This window comes from Panthera onca, chromosome X, assembly GCF_046562875.1.
Source record: "Panthera onca isolate mPanOnc1 chromosome X, mPanOnc1 haplotype 2, whole genome shotgun sequence".
NCBI lineage: Eukaryota > Metazoa > Chordata > Mammalia > Carnivora > Felidae > Panthera > Panthera onca.
The window spans coordinates 34,410,690-34,431,959 of record NC_138357.1 but is presented as its reverse complement, the minus strand read 5'-3'; the positions used below and the strand labels follow the sequence as shown (position 1 = coordinate 34,431,959).

Here is a 21,270-nt window from a genome sequence, read left to right as displayed (position 1 = left end):
CTTCTGAGCTTGTCCAAGCTTAATGTTGGAACTGAAGTTCAAATCCAGGTCCAACTCCAAAGCCCTATGTTCTTTTCATTACATACTGTGTTCAAGCATGCAGAAATAAAGAAAAAATATTTAAGCTCTTAGTTAATTAGCATGCTTAAGGAATGGAGCATTTTCCCTTTCCATCAAGTGAGTATTACCCTGTTAGATAACAAAATTCCCTCAGGCAAGAGCACCTCTTGGGATGTGGAGCTTGAAACCTCTAGAACTTTTTCAGGTGCGTGGAATAGACCTCGTTTAGGTAATTTGAGAAACCCAACAGTTGGGACACCTGGCTGGCTCAGTCAGTAGAGCATGAGACTATTGATCCCGGGGTTGTAAGTTTCAGCCCCGTGCTGAGTGTTGAGATTCCTTAAAAATACAATCTTAAAAGCCCAAATGTCCATCGGTGCATGAATGGATAAAGAAGATGTGGTATATATATACAGTGGAGTATTACTCAGCAATCAAAAAGAATGAAATCTTGCCATTTGCAACTACGTGGATGGATCTAGAGGGGATTATGCTAAGTGGAATTAGAGAAAGACAAATATCATATGACTCCACTCATATGAGGACTTTAAGATACAAAACAGACGAACATAAGGGAAGGGAAGCAAAACTAATATAAAAACGGCGGGGGGAACAAAACAGAAGAGACTCTTAAATATGGAGAACAGACAGAGGGTTACTGGAAGGGTGATGGGAGGGGGGATGGGCTCAATGGGTAAGGGGCATTAAGGAGTCTACCCCTCAAATCATTGTTGCACTATATGCTAACTAACTTGGATGTAAATTTAAAAAATAAATTAAATAAAAACTTTAAAAAATACAGTCTTAAAAAAAATGCAACACTTAACCCACATGGATATACTGACTCTACGTCTCTCGTCCATTTCCTTTTGTGAGAAAGGACCAAATAAGAGACCAAATTAAAATACCACGGTAACTTCCCATAGAATTCTGGAAAGGACAATAACTATAAGGATGAGATTTGTTGCAGCTAGGCTTTTAACGCCAAAGTCTGGAATTTGTTGTCTGGAGTTTGTTTTCTATGGATCCTGTATGGCTGAAACTCATTTCCTCGTTGAGCATGATTTTCAGTGAAGGGTGTAGGCTCCTAAAAAAATGGAAAGGTCAAGAAGCAAATGTGTAAACTGGCTGTCTTGCAGGAAAACTTGAACTTGGCACTGAACTCTGCTTCTGCCATTGGGTGTCACGTTGTGAACATCGGTGCAGAGGATTTGCGGGCTGGGAAACCCCATCTGGTTTTGGGACTGCTCTGGCAGATCATTAAGATCGGTTTGTTCGCCGACATTGAATTAAGCAGGAATGAAGGTAATGGAACATCGTCACTATTTTGAAAGTTGTTTATTGATTATTTTGTTCCTAGTCATGCAGACTGTTGTGCTTTCACTTAATTGAGGTGATTAGATGATAACTAGAATTAACAGAAGGTAATGCTATAGTGTTATTCAGGAAAACAGCCTGATTACAACTTTTCTTCTTTAGTATTATTTTTAGTGCTTTTTCTATTCTCTCGCTGATTTAGATCTCTTCAGAACCATGCCAACCTGCCCTTGATGGTCGCATATGTCCTGAACCAGCAGAAGCATCATCCTTCTTACACATTACCCTCTTCCTGTAAAGCTAAATTAAAATATGAAGCACCACTCCAAATATTCCGATTTTATTCCAGAAATCAGTCTCTCAATCCTAGTGACTTCTGGGGAATATATATTTGGGGTTCTCAGCAGTTTCAAAGTCCCAGACTGTCTGTCGACCGTCTCATTTTGCACATTCATCCGTCGTAAGACTTTTGGGCCACTTTGGACACCATTACACTTTCTCTTTTGGTCCACTCCAAGGTACCTATATTTGAACAAGTATAATTCCTCTCGTTGCTAGCCACCTTCACGGTGGTGTTTGTCTTATTAAAGGAGTTGAAGTCTATTCAAAAAGGAAAAGAGGACAACAAAATAAAATTACATTGGCTTGTGTAATAGATCAAATGACTCTTCTTTGCCAAGGTCTCAGGTGCACAGATGTCATGGTGTTTAATCCTTTCTAGCCTTTGACTTAGTGGAGATGGGGAGCCAACGGAGGGTCCTGGACAAGTGACCATGCTGCCTCTGCCCTTGCTTCAATCCCTCAGGGTCAAAGTGATATGGCGTGAAGCAGAGTCCGTGAAAGATGAAACTGGCCTGATAAAAGCATTACTTAGACCTCTTCGGAAATCAGGCAATTTCAGTCTTCTTGTTCAATATAAACCTCCTTTTATCTTATGGGAGGTAATAATTGCATTAGGACGGCATGACTTACTCCTAAAACAATGCTAAAATTTAGATGGTTCTCTATGCAGACACCTGTGCTTCTCTCTATTACCTGAGGGAATATTTACCAAAAACCTTTGGCTTCTTCTACACATTCCATTCAACAACAAAAAATAATTGAGCGGTGGGGTGCCTGGGTGGCTCAGTCGGTTGGGCATCCGACTTCGGCTCAGGTCATGATCTCGCAGTTCGTGGGTTCAAGCCCCACATCGGGCTCTGTGCTGACAGCTCAGAGCCTGGAGCCTGCTTTGGATTCTGTGTCTCCCTCTCTCTGCCCCTCCGTACTCACACTCTATGTCTCTGTCTCTCTCTCTCTCTAAAATAAGCATAAAAAAACACCCATTCATCTCTAAAAAAATAATAATTGAGGGGCTTTTACATGTTACGTGCTATAGAAAATGTAAAGTTGAATTATATCCCATTAAAAATAGATTTAACCCAGGCACCTGGCTGGCTCAGTCTGTAGAGCATACAAGTCTTGATTTGGGGGTTGTGAGTTTGAGCCCCATGTTGGGTGTAGAGATTACTTTTTTTAAAAAGTAAAAATATTTTTTAAAAACCATATTTAACCCTTCAGGAGTAAGTTAACTATACTTAAATATGAATACCAGGACGCCTGGGTGGCTCAAGTCAGTTAAGTGTCCGACTTCAGCTCAGGTCATGATCTCACAGTTCATGAGTTCGAGCTCCACGTCGGGCTCTGAGCTGACAGCTCAGAGCCTGGAGCCTGCTTTGGGTTCTGTGTCTCCCCCTCTCTCCGCCCCTCCCCTACTCGCACTCTATCTCTCTCTCTCAAAAATAAACACTAAAAAAATAAAAAATAAATATGAATACTGTAGTGTTCCTGTACTGTATTGTACTGTTCTGTAGTCAAAAGGTTAAGTATAAAGGCTCCAATATTTTTAACATCCTTCCCCCAATCTCTGATGTTAATATTATTAAACAAGGACAATTTAGGTAAGTATATGACATAATGTAAAAATGTTTCAAAAACTGTAACTTGGGGTGCCTGGGTGGCTGAGTGCACAGCCTGCTTGGGATTCTCTCTCTCCCTCTCTCTGCTCTTTGCCTGCTTGCACACACATTTTCTCTCTCTCTCTCTCTCTAAATTAAATAAAGAAGCATTTACAAAAACCTGTAACTTATTTGCCATTTGGAATGTGAAGAATAATAAAAACAATACATTATAGTATTATATATTTGCTGTGTATCTTCATAACACAGTATCTTTATATCATTGCATAATTATCTACTTCTGTATTTAGCTTTTATTAGACTCTCCGTACCTAAAACTGAGGACCTAGGTCATGCTAGTTTTTGCATGTCCATTACTTCACGGAGCGTCAGAAGACCAAATGAACTTACAATGACCATTGTCAGATAACACATTGGTTGTGGGGTTTTTTTTCCTTATAGCCTTGGCCGCCTTACTTCGAGACGGGGAGACTTTGGAGGAGCTCATGAAACTGTCTCCCGAAGAGCTTCTGCTTAGATGGGCCAACTTTCATTTGGAAAACTCGGGCTGGCAAAAAATCAACAACTTTAGTGCTGACATCAAGGTAACGGTGCAGAGAACGATCACACTCTTGGGCGACGTGATGAGCAGCGAGGGAATTCTGCCAGTGTATCACCAGGCCTTGTTGGCCCTTGGCCCCGATGGTAGTTTTCAGTAAGAGACAAAACCTAGTAACGAGCACTAGCCCCAAGTCTAGCTCTGCTTCTGTGAAAAAGGGTACAAGTATTCTAGTCCTAACTTCTACGTTCTTCCTCCTGTTAAACATGGAGTATAGAAGGGGGGGCCATGACTAGCCTCTTCCTAACTGCCTTTCCCAGACCTCAGTGTATCTGTTAGTATAGCTCTAGAAGAGAGAGAAAGGGCCCCGAGATTCCCCTTCGTCTTTCATGTTTGGCTTCTCTTCTGTCATGTGCTCCCACCATTAGACACTGAGTTCCGGAGGGTAGTGATGAGCTCTTAACATATGTCTGTGTCTCCTACCTCAGCCCCTGCTCTAGGGCCCTCCTGCTAAATCCCACCTCTAACACGATACCTGGCACATAACAGACCTGCAAAATGGCGTCTGGGTGGCTCAGTCGGTTAAGGGTCCGACTGCGGCTCAGGTCGTGATCTCGCGGTTTGTGAGATCGAGCCCCGCGTCGGGCTCTGTGCTGACAGGACAGAGCCTGCTTCTGGTCCTCTGTCCCCCTCTCTTTCTGTCCCTCCCCGGCTTGTGTGCTCGCTCTCTCTCTCTCTCTCTCTCCCCCAAAAATAAATAAACTTAAAAAAAAGAAAAAGAAAATCAAGTCCTTTACCACATGTTGCTTTGGCTTCCCAGAGAGAGGGGGCCACAATTACCATAGTGAATATCACAGAGTCCTCATTAATTGCCTCGACTCTCTGCAAAATCCAGACGTTGGGCCACAGGGAACAAACTCAAGGATCTTCACCAGATGTCACTGACCCACAGGGCTATGAAAACAATAGTCTGTGGTCACATCAATGCGTTCAGCGGTGAGAGGAAGTGATGGGATATTGGCAATACTGATTTCATCAGTGAAACTTCAGGATAGCTCCAAAATTGTAAGACCAGCTGGTTCCCCATCCCTTCTTTTAACTTACACAACATGTTTGGCCAGGTATATTTTTGCCGTATGCATTAGATGTGTTCTCAAAAACCACTTGGAAATGGGTTTTCCGTTCTGGGATGTATTTTAAATGTACAAAAGGAAATCCTGTTTAAATAAATAAAGCCTGCCTTGAATCTTTTTAAAAAGCAAAGCATTGTTCGGTAATGTGAAAAAGGGCTTCCAACTTATCTGTATTCAAGTTCAATTTCCACGTGCAAAGCCCTTTTCAGGATAGTACATACAATGCTGGGCCTGCTCTTTACCTGTTCTCAAGTGCATAGGATTTGATCATGAATTGTTTATGCACCTTTAGAAAGAAATTGTGAGCAAACACATTTTTGCAACAGTAAATATCCTATTACAGGGAGGCAAATCCTATGCCCACTAGTGGTAGCATCTGGGTTTGCATTTCATGAATTGGTCTGAAATGGATTTCACTCACCTGATTCTCCCCGTTCTTGGCATCATTTATGGCATTATGCGTCAAACTCACTTGCCTTAGCTCATCTAAGACGCAGCTCTGGGTAACTCCCAGGGGTTCATATTTGGTAGGTCTGGGTTTTGATCCAGTAATCTGCATATTGGACAGCTTCCCCCCGGGGATTAAGGTGCACATAATCTACAGAGCTTACTAGGAGGAACATTCCTTTAGAGCCTGTCTGGACTGTCAAGGGTCAGTAATCCTCTATTTTACTATCATGATGTTTAACACTTCGGATTACAAAAATATTACATAGGAATTCCAAGTCCTGCTATATTGGAGGATCACCTTCCCAGCGGTGATCCGTTTCAGTCCCCTGAAGGCAGTTTACTTGACAGGTGTGTTGGGGACCCTTATTAAATGTTTGGTTTTCAAGTTGTATTCTGTGGCGTGTCCACACAGCCCGAAGTCACGCAGCCCACCCCCATACGAGCAACACCGCTTTAATTATTGGAATTCCAAGCAAAAACATTCACAGAATAAAGGAGTCCAGGAGCTTAAAAAGAAAAATCTTGTTTGGCTAAGTATATTCAGGTCACAAAGTGTTAAATGTGTTATTTCACCCACTCAAGTGTTACTCATTTAAGAACGGTCATTTAAGTCTACAACTAAATACATCTTTAACACAGCTAATCTCTTCTCCGTAGGTTATGGTATATATCGTGTTTGTAATGATGTAACCTGTTTATTTTCTCTTTCCCTATGCTTCCTGGATTTCTGCTCCTACTTTCTTTTCTTGCTTGTTTTGTCTACCAAGCTTATTGACTTCAGTAATTCAGTGAAGGTACAGAACTAGTTATGTGTTTACTAGTATTATGGGTAATGTTAATCAATTGTGAAGTCCTGATAAAATCTAGTTATCCATATTCAAGGCAGACGTTAGGCCAGATAGATGGACTTTTCTGGGGGAAAGATCCGTTAGATTTGAAGGCAGAGATTTCTGCCATCTGTTCTCCCAAAATCCAATGCAAATATCCTTACAAACATGGGACAAGAGGATACATTCATTCTTTGTAAATGTGATCTCACTGAAATTTTCAATTCCCTTGTAGGATTCCAAAGCCTATTTCCATCTTCTCAATCAAATTGCACCAAAAGGACAAAAAGAAGGGGAACCACGGATAGATATTAACATGTCGGGTTTCAATGTAAGTATTGAAATTCTACAGTCTTACAAAATCATTGTCCATTTCTTCTAAATAGCAAGAATTGTTATAATTGCGTGTGGTGGTGTTGACAGTTTTAAGCGTTACTTTAAAATGTATTGCTGTGGGTGTAATTCAAAGGCAGAAAGATTAGCTTTGGTTTATTTTGACAGTTTATTAGTGAGCCCCACAGTGATGGCGCTGTTGGTTTATATGGATTGCATAAAATATTCAAAGGGAGGGTGAGGAAATAAGTGTTAGAAACTAACCTTTTCCAGGCGTTTGGATTGTAATCACAGTAAGACATTTAGTGACTCTATGTTCCTATATGCATCTGTAATATTCCTGTGTTGAGGGTAATGTGACTATGTTTACAAACTGCTGATCCCTGAAATCCAATATGGGGAATCATTCACGGAACATGTTCCCTGCTTACGTCATTGATTTGTCCAGTGACCTTGGACACATTTCTTCCCCATACTGGATCTCACTTAGCTCATCCATAAAGTAAGGAGTTGGACTAGACTAGTCTCAAGTTTCTACGTTCGCCTGGTTTATTCTTTGCACCTATTAGATATAGGATGCACTGTACCAATTTGGGGGCACCTGGGTGGCTCGGTCAGTTAAGCGCCCGACTCTTGGTTTCAGCTCAGGTCATGATCTCACGGTTTGTGAGTTCAAGCCCCGCGTTGGGCTCCATGCTGGGCATGAAGCCTACTTAAAAAAAAAAAAAAAAAAAAAAAAAGGAGAAGAAGAAGGAAAGAAAATCCACATTTCTACCCTATTATGCAGTGGGATTGAGTGGATTATACTGTCTAAACCATTTACACTGCCCTTATCAGGACTGAACTTGTAACTGACTTGTGTACGTGTATTTCTGTCTGTATGTGAGATGTGAGACTCTTTGGTTCAGTCACTCGGTATGGATGAGGGGCTGTCCTGTGCACTAGGGAGCTGTCTGGGAAGGCTAACCACATGACCTTATGCCTGTGTAAATGGCACCAGGATACTGACTGATTCTGATTCTGATACAGCTCTTCTCCATTCAGTCTTCCCTGATTGATCTGAAAACACTCCTTTGTCTCTTCCCTCCTCAGAGTCCTTCAAGGATTCCCATTGACTGTAGTCTTTAGTCCGAAATGTTCTGCTTAGCATTTAAGGCCCTACACAGTCTTGTTCCAGGTCTCCTATCCAGCGATGTTTCCCTGAGCCCGTGCTCACGCTTTTCCCTTGTTGTTCAGTGTCCTTCTTCATCTTTTTCAGCCTTATACCTTCTTTAGGGCCTCACTGATGACTGATTTTTTTAAATCCATTGTCACATCAGGTTTGCTCGTGATCCTTTGTAATTCCTTCCTGCCACTTTCCCCTACTCCCCCTTCCCAGGCAACCGCCCATTTGCTTTCTTTCACTTTACATTAGTTTGAATATTTGCAAATTTTATATAAATGGACCCCTGTAGTATGTATTCTTTTTTTGTGTAGCTCCTTTCGCTTGGCATAATTATTTTGAGACTCATTCGTGTTGTCACATGTATCATAAATTCATTCCTTCTTAAAGGCTGAATTATATTCCGATGAATGGACATACCACAATTTGTTAACCCACGCACTTGTTGAACATTTGGATTGTTTCCAGTTTGGGGCTATCACAACTACAGCTGCTATGAACATTCATATAGAAGTCTTTGTGTAAATATGTGCATTCATTTCTCTTTGGGAAGTACCTAGGAGTGAAATGGCTGAGTGATGGGGTATGGTTATTGGTGACGGTTAACTTTTTGAAGAAGCTGCCAATTCATTTGCCAAAGGGGTTGTACCATTTTACATTGCCACCAGCAGTGTATGAAAGTTCCAGTTCATCCACGTCCTCGCTAACACTTCAGTGTGGTTAGCCCTTTTAACTTGGCTCATTCTAACAGGTGTTAAAAGATCTGTCATTGTGGTTTTAATTTGTATTTCCCTAGTGATCTGTGATGTTGAACATTTTTTTGTGATTATTTACCATCCATGTATCGTCATTGTTCAAACATTTTGTCCATTTTTAATTGCATTGTTTGTTTTCTTATTAGCAAGTTTTGAGTGTTTTTTATGTATTTTGGATACAACTCCTTTATCGGATATGTGATTTGCAACTGTTTTCTCCCAACATTTTTCAAAGAACAGACGTTCTTAATTTTAGCCAAGTCAAATTTAGTCATTTTTCTTTTACGGATCATGCTTTTGATGTTGTATCTGAGAAATTTTAGCATAATACAAGGTCACAAGTATTTCCTCCTATGTTTTCTCCTAGAGGTTTTTAGAGTTTGGCTTTTTGCATTTAGAAATATATGTTTGGAGTTAATTTTGAATATAGTGCAAGATAGGAGCTGAAGTTATTTTTGCATATATATTTTTTTGGATTTGATTATTTTTATTTCACTATTGTATATTTGACTATTTAAGTTTTTGGTTTTCATCTATTTTAAAGCTTCCTTCTGTTCCAATATTATGTCAATGCTTCATTAAGAATGCCAGGATGATCACTGAAGAAGGGATTTTAAGATAAAGCTGGTAAATAGCATAAATCAAACAATATTAAAGTAATAACTGACAGGTTACAAGAAATAGAAAAGGCTCTGAGAGGAACTCACTATATGCTCACAGAGAATCCTGAAGAAACGTTGAATCCCACTCAATTGCCAATCTTCTGGTGGTTACTGGCTGCAGAAGGTTACAAGGGAAACACAATAAATACACATTGTTCTGGAGTCCTACACAGTCAAGGTATCGCACTGGAGGTTAAAAAACTAAGGAGCATCACCCATTAAAGACAAAGTTAAGGGGCGCCTGGGTGGCTCAGTCGGTTGAGTGGCCGACTTCGGCTCAGGTCATGATCTCGCGGTCCATGAGTTCGAGCCCCGCGTCGGGCTCTGTGCTGACAGCTCAGAGCCTGGAGCCTGTTTCTGTGTCTCCCTCTCTCTGACCCTCCCCCGTTCATGCTCTGTCTCTCTCTGTCTCAAAAATAAATCAACGTTAAAAAAAAATTTGAAGACAAAGTTAAAACCCTCAAATTATACATTCTGGGCAGCGTTAGTTTAAAAGTAACATTCCTCAAGCTTCCTTTAGCTTTATCTCTTCTTTTCCCACCAATTGTAAAACCTTTTTATAGGGGACACTGTTGTCCAGAAGTGCTGCATTTGCCCTGGGACAAACTGTAGTGTACAGATATAGGAACTTCTCAGAGTGTTGCTGTGTTCTTTTCCAAACATAGGTCACTAGACACAGAAAATCCCAAAGCAACTGTGCCTCCTGTAGCTCCCGGTTTTTTTGCTTGTAGCATTGGGAGGCAGGAATACTGGGCGTCTGAGAAACTAATTTTGACACTGGTCTGAAATGATTGGGTAACTCACATTCTTCACCAAACCCTATGTTGATCAAGAGCTCAGCATGCATCTTTCCAGGGGGGAAAAGAAAAAGGGAAAAAAATAGAATGGGGTGGGCACCTGGGTGGCTCAGTTGGTTGAGCTTCTGACTCTTGGTTTCGGCTCAGTCATCTCAGATTTTCTGGGTTCGAGCCCCGCGTTGGGCTCTGTGCTGACAGTGCAGAGCCTGCTTGAGATTCTGTCTCCCTCTCTCTCTACCCCTCCCCGACTCACCCTAGTGCGCTCTCTCTCTCTCTCTCTCAAAATAAAAATGAACATTAAAAAAAATAGAATGGGGAAGAAGGTAACAAGTTGGGAGTCCTAGGAATTAGTCGAAAGTAAGTATTCTTTGCAGAAATGCACAACATTGCTTCTTCCTGGGTGGAAAAGTTAAGTAAAGCAAACCGTAAACAAATAAACTAAAATAAAAATCCCTGAAGAGAAAAACTACAACTTGAAATGCACAATTTAAACCTGAAATCAAATCATTGGAGACTGCGATTCTTGATTATTATTTTTAAATTATTTTCTCATAATTATTTTCTCTTTTTCAGTCTTACACCTCCCTTAGGGCCCAACTGAAAAATCTGAGCAGTTTTCGCTTTTTTCTTGATGAGTTTTAGCAGATGTAATCCCAATGGAATTAAATGTATTATCCTTAGATAAATCATCTGGTGCCACCTAGGGTATTTTTAAGGTACTGCAATCAAATACAGCCAACTTTCTGTTGCATTCCACAAACAATTTTATAATAAATACCATGTGTTGGCTAAGAGAAAGTAGAATTGTATATCCAGCCTATCATTGTAGGGAAACGTTTCTATATTTTTAGTATTTTTAGCCTTTTACAATATGTCTTCTTACTTTACTTCAACAGGAAACAGATGATTTGAAGAGAGCAGAGAGTATGCTTCAACAAGCAGACAAGTTAGGTTGCAGACAGTTTGTTACCCCTGCTGATGTTGTCAGTGGAAACCCCAAACTGAACTTGGCCTTTGTGGCTAACCTGTTCAATAAATACCCAGCACTAACGAAGCCAGAGAACCAGGATATTGACTGGACTCTATTGGAAGGTAACTGAAGGTTTCTCACATTCTAATGTGCAGGACTGCAGAGTGGAAATATCTTACGTAGGCCACGATGATTTCAGGATCTTGACTTAATACGTTTCCTTATCCACTTTCCCTTAGCAAATATCTGCTGGAAGTAGACCCAAAGGCTGAGTAAAAAGTGGCAGCTGATAGAAAAGGATGACACAAGGAAACTTGTAAAGGAGTCACGGATCACTTAGCTTAAGGCCACTTAGTAAACCAGTGCTTTATTTTAATATTTTAGAATTGGATCACTTTTTAAACCTCTCCCCCCGCAAATGTACATATGCATTAAATTTGACCTATAAATTTACAGTATTATTTCATTCATCCATGGTTGGACTAACCAGAACTAGCCCCGATTCCTTTTCTACTCCCCTACTCAAAAAATACTAGGGGCGCCCGGCGGGCTCAGTCAGTTGGCGTGCTAGCCTCGGTCTCGGGATTTTGAATTTGATCCCCACGTAGGGTATAGAGATTACTTAAAAATAAAATCTTTAAGGGGCGCCTGGGTGGTTCAGGCAGTTGAGCCCGACTCTTGATTTCAGCTCAGGTCGTGATCCCAGGGTTGTGGGGTCAAGCCCTGCGTCACGCTCCGTGCTGAGCATGGAACCTGCTTGAGATTCTCTTTCTCTCTCCTCTGCCCTTCTTCCCTGCTCACATGCTGTCTCTCTAAAAAAAAATAATAATGGGGTGCCTGGATGGCTCAGTCGGTTGAGCATCTGACTTCGGGTCAGGTCATGATCTCGCGGTCTGTGAGTTCAAGCCCTGCGTTGGGCTCTGTGCTGACAGCTCAGAGCCCGGACCCTGCTTCGGATTCCGTGTCTCCCTCTCTTTATGCTTTTCCAGTTTCAAGTAACTTATTGGTGTAGTATTATAGGCATGTAAAATGAGTACTCGTGTGTAGCTTAGAATGTATAAATGTGTAGAAAGAAGAAGTAAATTCATGAGTATAGAGGGTTCATTTAACCACAAAAATTTTTTTAATGTAAAACTGATCACATCAGTTACTTCTGGGAGATATTGGGGAAGGATTACAAGGGACAGAAGATTATTAAAACTTCATAAACCTCTAAATTGCTTAACTGATTATAAATTTGCATTCTTTAATTTTAAAATAAAATGAATAGATTTTTAAAAACAGGCATGTATCTGGGGGCACCTGGGTAGCTCAGTTGGTTAAGTGTCCGACTCTCGATCTTGGCTCAGGTCATGATCTCATGGTTTGTGAGACTGAGCCCCACATTGAAGCTTTGCACTGGCAGCATGGAGCCTGCTTAGGATTCTCTCTCTCTCTCTTTCTCTCTCTCTCAATATAAAGAAGTGAACTTTAAAAAAATAAAAACAGTAAAAAGCATGTATCTAGAGAGAACGTGTAGAGAATGTTTGGAGATTCATATTGGAGAAAACCTCTAGATCTGTACAGAGGAAATGAAATAATCTTACATATGCTTTCATATTATATGCACATATACAAGGTGTTGCATTAATATATAAACTTTGTGAATATTCTTAATAGGAGAAACTCGTGAAGAAAGAACCTTCCGTAACTGGATGAACTCTCTTGGTGTTAATCCCCATGTAAACCATCTCTATGCGTAAGCTTTTCTACTTTTCTTATAAACAATTAGGAACGTCATGAGTGGATGCCACAAAAATAATTACAGCTCTAAACATTTTCTAAATGTTAGTTTACAGGGTGCCTGGTGGAGTGGCTGACTCCTAATTCAGCTCAAGATCGAACCCCGTGTTGGGCTCCGCACTGAGCGTAGAGGCTGCTTAAGATTCCGTCTCTCCCCTGCCTCCCTCTGCCCCTTTCCCCATTTGCACGCACTCTCTCCCTCTCTCTCAAAAAAAGTTAGTTTACAATGGTCATTTATAGTGGAAAATGCTTAGTGGTGACATCCATCATTATTTTCCAGATATGCAGAAGCCCAGATTATTTCTCTATATGATCATTAAGTGAAAGAATGTAAGGATGTCTTTCTAACACCCTAGGGAACAGATAGTTAATATTTTGAAACAGAGACCAAGAAATGCCTTAGGTAGACCATCCATGATGTCTTGAGGCCTTCGTGTTCACTGTTCTCTCAGCATGGAATGTTCTTTTCTGCCTCTAATGCCTTACTCCCTTAGTATATTCAAACCACGAATTCAGACCTGGCCCAGCACCTAACACTCCTTAACCCTAACCCTAGTTCTTTTTTATCTCCATAGCAGTTATATACACCCCCAAATCAAATGATCTGTTTATCCATATACTTGTTTATTGTCTCTCTCTGTAACTCTAAAGTAAGGCCAGGGAATTTTTGTCCTATTGCCCAGCTTCTAGAATAGTCCCTTGCAAAAAGTAAGCTCTCAATAAATATTTCAAGTGAGCAAGATGATGTTACCTTTGTTTTGGGGACAGACTGATAGAAAATAGGAGCCTGGGGTATTATCTGTGGTTTTCTAGGTTTTATTTACTTTTTTAATTCAAATCCCATTTAGTTAATATAGTTGTGATAACGATTTCAGGAGTAGAATTTAGTGGTTCATCACTTACATACAACACCCAGCGCTCATCCCAACAAGTGCCCTCCTTAATGCCTATCACCCATTTTCCCCTCTCTCCCACTCCCCCATCAACCCTCAGTTTGTTCTCTGTATTTCAGAGTCTCTTATGGTTTGCGTCCCTCTCTGTTTTTATCTTATTTTTCCTTCCCTTCCCCTGTGTTCATCTGTTTTGTTTCTTAAATTCCACATATGAGTGAAATCATAGGATATTTGTCTTTCTCTGCCTGACTTATTTCACTTAGCATCATACACTCTAGTTCCATCCCCGTTGATGCAAATGGCAAGATTTCATTCTTTTTGATGGCTGAGTAATATTCCATTGTGTATATATACCACAGCTTCTTCAGCTATTCTTCCATCGTTGCTCAGGTTTTCTATGTTTTAGTCACCACTGTACTGTTACTGCTTTTCATGAAACCAAGTCTGGCTGTCTGAAAACACTGATTGAATTCTTTTTAAATCTTTAGTGACCTACAAGACGCCTTGGTAATCTTACAGTTGTACGAACGAATTAAAGTTCCTGTTGACTGGAGTAAGGTCAATAAACCTCCATACCCAAAACTCGGAGCCAACATGAAAAAGGTAGATCATTCAGTCGCCACACAGATTTGTTACGGGCTGTTTTTATTCTCCGTGTGTTTCTTTCGTTTAGAACACTCTTGAGTCTGGGCTTCTTGAGAACAGGAACTGTGTCTTCTTTTGATGTGTCGAGCACCCCGCGTCGCAAACACGTACTCACATATGTGCGCGGAGTAAACAGATGAGAAATCTTTAACCGTTTACCTTCTGTGCGTTTACAGCTGGAAAACTGCAACTATGCTGTTGAACTGGGGAAGCATCCTGCCAAATTCTCCCTGGTTGGTATTGGAGGGCAGGACCTGAATGATGGAAACCAAACTCTGACTTTAGCTTTGGTCTGGCAGCTGATGAGAAGGTACGGTACGCAGTTCGAGCTGTTCACGCTTCGCTGCAATCAATGGTCTGTGATCTACTTCTTGTTACTTTCAGGCAGACGTGTCAGTGACTATGTCTTTGAAATGTTTGTATTTAGACTCTTAAGTGGGCTTAAGTAACGAATACATGCTGGGTGTTCAGTGGGAGATGCCTCCTTGAAAGCCAGGCAGCAGAACTGTGAATATTTCCTGGTTTTATTTTTTTTAAGTTTTTTACATTTATTTTGAGAGAGAGGAGCATGAGTTGGGGAGGGGCAGAGAGAGAGAATCCCACACAGGCTGTCAGCACATAGATCTGACGTGGGGCTCGATCTATAAGATCATGAGATCATGACCTGAGCTGAAATCAAGATGCTTAACCAACTGAGCCACCCAGGCACCCCTGTTCACCTGTTTTACTAGGAAGCCTGGCATGCAGACTTGAGCTTCATTTAGTGTCAGTGAATTAAAAAAAAAAAAAAAAAAAAAAAAAGCAAAAATTATGAACAGTCCCTGGATCCATTTGAATTTTTTTTTCATATAATATGAATTTCCTTCCATGAAATCTTTAGTCTTTCAAACCTAAGGGATAAAAGAAATAGAAGACAAAGCACCTTTCTATTGTTTGCATATTTTTCCCTAAAATAGATTGGGACCTAGGGCGCCTGGGTGGCTCGGTCAGTTAAGCATCAGACTCTTTTCTTTTTTAAGTGTTATTTATTTTGAGAGAGAGAGAGAGAGTGCAAGTGGGGAAAGCACAGAGAAAGAAGGAGAGAGGGAATCCCAAGTGGGCTCCACACCATCGGCACAGAGCCTAATACAGGGCTCAAACCTACGAACCATGAGATCATGACCTGAGTCAAACAGCTGAGCCACCCAGGCGCCCCAAGCATCTGACTCTTGATTTCGGCTCGGGTCATGATCTCAAGGTTTGTCAGTTCAAGCCCCACGTCCGGCTCTGTGCTGACGGTGTGGCGCCTGCTTGGGATTCTCTCTCTCTCTCTCTCTCTCTCTCTCTCTCTCTCTCTCAAAATAATTTTTTTTAAGTAGATTAGGACCTTTTCTTCCACCTCTTCTATTTTTGTTTTCCTTATTATTAGTTTATGTTACAGTTCTAAGTTACATAGGCTCCCCCCCCAATTTCATGTTTTTCTTTTCAAATTTTTATTTAAATTCTAGTGCATTAACATACAGTGCAATATTGGCGTCAGCAGTAGAATTCGGTGATTCATCACTTACAACAACACTGCTTCTTCTTTTAGATATACCCTCAATGTTCTGGAAGACCTTGGAGACGGGCAGAAAGCTAATGACGACATCATCGTAAGCTGGGTGAACAGAACATTGAGTGAGGCTGGAAAATCAACTTCCATTCAGAGTTTTAAGGTAAGAGTTCCACATTTGACTCTTAGACGTTATGTTTGCCGGAAAGTGCCAGTAATTTGGAAGGGCAGCCGTTGGGTTTCTTCGTCAGTGCAAGACTCTCTTAATTCACTGGGCTTTGTAATCTATAAGTAATCACGTGTTAATTTGTGCATACTGAAACTCTCAGGTTCATTGTCCTTTTTACACTAGGACAAGACGATCAGCTCCAGCTTGGCGGTTGTGGATTTAATTGATGCCATCCAGCCGGGCTGCATAAACTACGACCTTGTTAAGAGTGGCAATCTGACAGAAGATGACAAGCATAATAATGCCAAGTAAGAGATACCAATGATAGTAGTGATTAATATCCTGGCAAGAGCACAGGCTTTGGAGCCGGGCACGTCTGCATTCTTGCTCAGATTTGCCGCTGAACAATGGCGTTATCTGAGGGGCGCCCAGGTGGGTGGCTCAGTCAGTGAAGCGTCCGACCCTTGGTTTCATTCAGCTCAGGTCATGATCTCATGTTTCATGAGTTCGAGCCCTGCATTGGGCTCTGCGTTGGCCGCGTGGAGCCTGCTTGGGATTCTCTCTTTCCTCTCTCCTGCCCTTCCCCTGCTTGTTCTCTCTCTGTCTCTCTCAAAGTAAATGAAAATAAACTTTAAAGGGGCGCCTGGGTGGCGCATTCAGTTCAGGGTCCCTCCGACTCTTGATATCGGCTCAGGCCATGATGTCACAGTTTGTGAGTTCAAGCCCCGCATCGGGCTCTGCACTGATGGCATGGAGCCTACTTGGGATTCTGTCTCTCCTTCTCTCTGCCCCTCCCCTGCTTGTGATCTCTCTCTCTCTCTCTCTCTTTCTCTCTCTGTCTCTCAAAATAAATAAACTTAAAAAAAATAGAGGTGCCTGAGTGGCTCAGTTGGTTGAGTGCCCAAATTTGGCTCAGGTCATGATCTCACAGCTCTGAGTTCAAGCCCTGTGTCGGCCTCTGTGCTGACAGCACAGAGTCTGGAGCCTGCTTCGAGTTCTGTGTCTCCCTCTCTCTCTGCCTCTCCCCTGCTCATGCTCGCTCACTCTCTCTGTCTCTCTCTCAAAAACAAATAAACATTAAAAAAGAATTTTTTTTAATAATAAGCTTAAAAAAAAGAAGAATGGTGTCACCTGAGGATACCTCTTTGAGCCTCAGACTCATCAGTAGATTGGGAACAAATAATACTTAGAGATTTTGAAATGAATAAAATATATATGAGCCTAGCATTGTGCCTGACATAGTAGGTGCTCAATCAGTTGTTGCTTTGGGGAATTACCGAAATAATATACTTTGGGTTTTAATGTGACTCAGCTACAGACTTACAAGAGGAAAATGAGCTAAGAACATTCATGCCGGGGCGCCTGGGTGGCTCAGTCGGTTAAGCGTCCGACTTCGGCTCAGGTCATGATCTCGCAGTCCGTGAGTTCAAGCCCCGCGTCGGGCTCTGTGCTGACAGCTCAGAGCCTGGAGCCTGTTTCAGATTCTGTGTCTCCCTCTCTCTCTGCCCCTCCCCCGTTCATGCTCTGTCTCTCTCTGTCTCAAAAATAAATAAATGTTAAAAAAGAAAGAAAAAAAAACATTCATGCCATAGATAAGAGTAGATAGAAATATTCTTTTTTGAAACACATTATTTACTGATGTCTTTTTTACTGGGCATAAAGCACCTTTACTACATATGTTGAGTTTATTATCTTGGTCCCTAAATGAGCAGGATGCTTAACCCTCCACTGAAACTACCTATGCCTTGAAAATTTTCTGCAAGCCAACGATACTGACAAGGGCTTTTCCACCTGTCCCTTCCCTTCCCCACCAAAGACCTAGACTGTGACTTGCTTTTACAGGTGACCCATGAAAGCTTGACTAGCATACACTGAAAATGAGCCCACCGAAAAACTTTCCTTTTTCAGTGACTTGGTCCTCTTCAAAGATTTGTGTCACAAAACACCTAGAAATGTCTCATGGATTAATTGAAGTGTGCTCTTGCAAATTTCCTCCACTGGACACATCAGTTCTTTCTTCCCGTACTTTGTGTACCTTTTCCGTTCCTTATTCTGACCACTCCGTTCATGTACCGTGTAGACTCCCCGCCCTTGACTTTTTGGAAGTATTCATTGTATCCACCAAAGCAGCTTGGATTTGACATGTGACACAGATTTCCAACCCCTTTCTCTAAGATCACATGAGATCTTAGAGTGTCTGTTATCCTATTACGTGTTCAATGAAACTGTCAACATTGATTATATAGCCAGTCTGGATAATTATATATATTTTTTATATATAATATATATTTTATATATACATATTTTTTCATTGTCATGTCATGTCAGTGCTCCAAAATTAATTCTCATTGCATATTGGAGAAATGGAGTGGATAAAATCTGTCCCAAATAGTAGAGCTTAAAAATCTGGTGTCACTTAAGAGTGACATCAAAAAAAACAAAACAAAACAAAACCAGGGGCGCCTGGGTGGTTCAGTTGATTAAGCGTCTGAAAAAAAAAACTGACGCACACCGTAAACTAAATACTAAGTTTTGAAAATTTTTTGCATGAAAAAGAAGAGACAAGGGCTGAACTTATAATAATAGATTCTGAAAAATAAGTATTTAAAGACAAACATCCTAATGAAAAATAGGACGTGTGGATAGATCAGACTCCTTATAGAAAAGGAAATAAGCTATAAATACATAAATCGATGTTTCACCTGGCTGGTGTTTATAGGTATGCCTTTAAAAAGTGGCACTGAGGGGCACCTGGGTGGCTCAGTCGGTTAAGCGTCCGTCTCTCGATTTGGGCTCAGGTCATGATCTTGCAGTTCGTGAGATCAAGCCCCACATCAGGCTCTAGCTGACGGTGCAGAGTCTGCTTAGAATTCTGTCTCCCTCTCTCTCTGCCCCTCTCCCACACATGCATGCACTCTCTCTTTCTCTCTCTCAAAATAAATAGAAATAAACTTTAAAACAAAACAGAGAACAAAAAAAGCAAAATGTTCCCATCCGAACTCCCACACTATGAAAGTTTTGCATCCCAGCCAAATGATAAGAGGAAACCGACGTCTCCTCTCCTGTCCTTCGCTAACAAGAAGTTCATCTGAATTTCTGTTTCCTCCAAAAACAGGTACGCGGTGTCCATGGCTAGAAGAATTGGAGCCCGGGTGTATGCTCTCCCCGAAGACCTTGTGGAAGTAAAGCCCAAGATGGTCATGACCGTGTTTGCATGCTTGATGGGCAGGGGAATGAAGAGAGTGTAAAATAACCAATTTGAATACAAACAGCCTTGCTCCCAGGTGCATGGTTACCAGGTCAGCTATTTCCAGGTGATGTGCTCATGGCTTAAGGAACTGTTGGTCATCCTGAGAGCCCACAAGGGAAAGAGGTTGAATGAAAATGACTCCCCTTTCCCATCGCCGAGGTTGGATTTGTCAGGCACCCCTGAAATGTGCTCACGGCCAACTCATTTACTCTCTCCTCCTAGATTGCTGCCCTGGATACTTCCCGTTGCTGTATGTTATGTCTGTGTATCTTTTTCCCTCCTAGAACATCCACATCTTGAGACGTGCTTAGATGATTGGATATGAATATTCTTAGACCATAATTTTGCTTTCCATCCAGTATGCTTGTTCTCATTCGAGAACTGTGGTCGGAGGGTATTTGGATAGGAGTACCTTTTGCTTTCTCTTCGTAGTACTGAAAATTGGCAGAAGTAACTGGCTGTGCAGAATGTAATAGAAGCTTTTCGTATTCTTTTATTCTGAAAATCAGTATCTTTTTACAGTATTCTTTCTACATGATCTTTTTTGTACATTTAAGAATATTTTGATTACATTAAATAAGACTGCTGATTTTGCTACTTTTTTTAAGGGGTCTTCAAGTAAGTAAAAACCATACATTATAGGTAGAGGAACAAAACGGACCTTCCAATTTGCATACCCTGGCCTCTCACACCCAAGCTGTAAACAATTGACGCATCTTATCTTAAAACACTTGGTTCAGTATATGCTTCTTTGTGTTACAACCTGTATCCTCAGACTCTCTCTTTGGATTTAAAAATGTTGTTGAATGACACATTTGAGGAGAGAGTGTGCTCGGACCGTAGACAGGATATGCTAAGTGTACCATCAATTTTCCAGTTTTACACCTAAGACAAGGAGATGTGGTCACTAAAGAATAAAAATATGTATGTAGGACTTAATGTACTCTTGCTTTGTCCAGCTATTTGCTATAGTTTTCAAGATCATAATGTTACTCTAACTCTGAAAAGTGATGTAATCTGGTAGCAATGTATTAGTTCAAATAAAGGCATTTACATAATAATTAGTCTCTTCATGTTTCTGCCCCTTAGTTTGCCAGTAGCGCTTGCCAGATATCCCCCCCCCCCGCCCACCCCAACGTTCTCTTTTTCTGGCACACTATATAAAATGATGTTTGTGGGGGCGCCTGCGTGGCTCACTTGGTTAAGCGTCCGACTTCGGCTCAGGTCATGATCTCGCGGTTCGTGGGTTCGAGCCCCGCGTCGGGCTCTGTGTTGACAGCTCGGAGCCTGGAGCCTGCTTCGGATTCCGTGTCTCCCTCTCTTTCCACCCCTCCTCCACTCACACTGTGTCTCTCTTGCTCTCTCAAAAATAAACATTAAAATTTTTTTTTTTTTAAAAAACGGCTTTAAGGAATAACTACAAGACAAGTTTACTGCAAACATACCGGAGTAACTGATAAGGACAATCACATCTTACGACCTGTCTTCTAAAGAAAAAGCTCCATTAGAAAAATGGGCAGGGGGGGGTGCCTGGGTGGCTTGGTCGGTTAAGTGTCCGACTTCGGCTCAGGTCATGATCTCACGGTCCGTGAGTTCGAGCCCCGCGTCGGGCTCTGTGCTGACAGCTCAGAGCCTGGAGCCTGTTTCAGATTCTGTGTCTCCCTCTCTCTCTGCTCCTCCCCTGTTCATGCTCTGTCTCTCTCTGTCTCAAAAATAAATAAACGTTAAAAAAAAATATAAAAAAAAAAAAAAAAGAAAAATGGGCAGGGGCATCTGGCTGGCTCAGTTGGTGGAACATGCAAGTCTTGATCTCAGGGGGCTGTGAGTTTGAGCCCCATGTTGGGTGTCGAGATTATTTAAAAATAAAATCTTTAGGGGCTCCTGGGTGGCTCAGTTAAGCATCTGACTTCAGCTCAGGTCATGATCGCACAGTTCATGAGTTCGAGCCCCGAGTCGGGATCTGTGCTGACCGCTCAGAGCCCGGAGCCTGCATCAAGTTCTGTGTCTCCCTCTCTCTGCTCCCCCGCCCACACCCAAC

The 21,270-nt window shown here is 41.5% G+C and overlaps 1 protein-coding gene across 4 annotated transcripts in view; it reads left to right on the top strand.

The window, feature by feature from the left end:
• PLS3 (plastin 3) overlaps window positions 1-20,293 on the top strand; it is an 89,492-nt gene extending 69,199 nt beyond the window's left edge. For all 4 annotated transcript variants that reach the window (XM_081793001.1, XM_081793004.1, XM_081793003.1 and 1 more), the window contains 10 exons: window positions 1,200-1,365; window positions 3,777-3,919; window positions 6,519-6,614; window positions 10,889-11,084; window positions 12,622-12,700; window positions 14,126-14,240; window positions 14,459-14,592; window positions 15,853-15,976; window positions 16,166-16,290; window positions 19,098-20,293. In XM_081793001.1, coding sequence (XP_081649127.1) covers window positions 1,200-1,365; window positions 3,777-3,919; window positions 6,519-6,614; window positions 10,889-11,084; window positions 12,622-12,700; window positions 14,126-14,240; window positions 14,459-14,592; window positions 15,853-15,976; window positions 16,166-16,290; window positions 19,098-19,230 — 1,311 coding nt within the window. In that variant the 3' untranslated portion in view covers window positions 19,231-20,293. The remainder of the gene's footprint in view (window positions 1-1,199; window positions 1,366-3,776; window positions 3,920-6,518; window positions 6,615-10,888; window positions 11,085-12,621; window positions 12,701-14,125; window positions 14,241-14,458; window positions 14,593-15,852; window positions 15,977-16,165; window positions 16,291-19,097) is intronic.
• The last annotated feature ends 977 nt before the right edge of the window (window positions 20,294-21,270 follow it).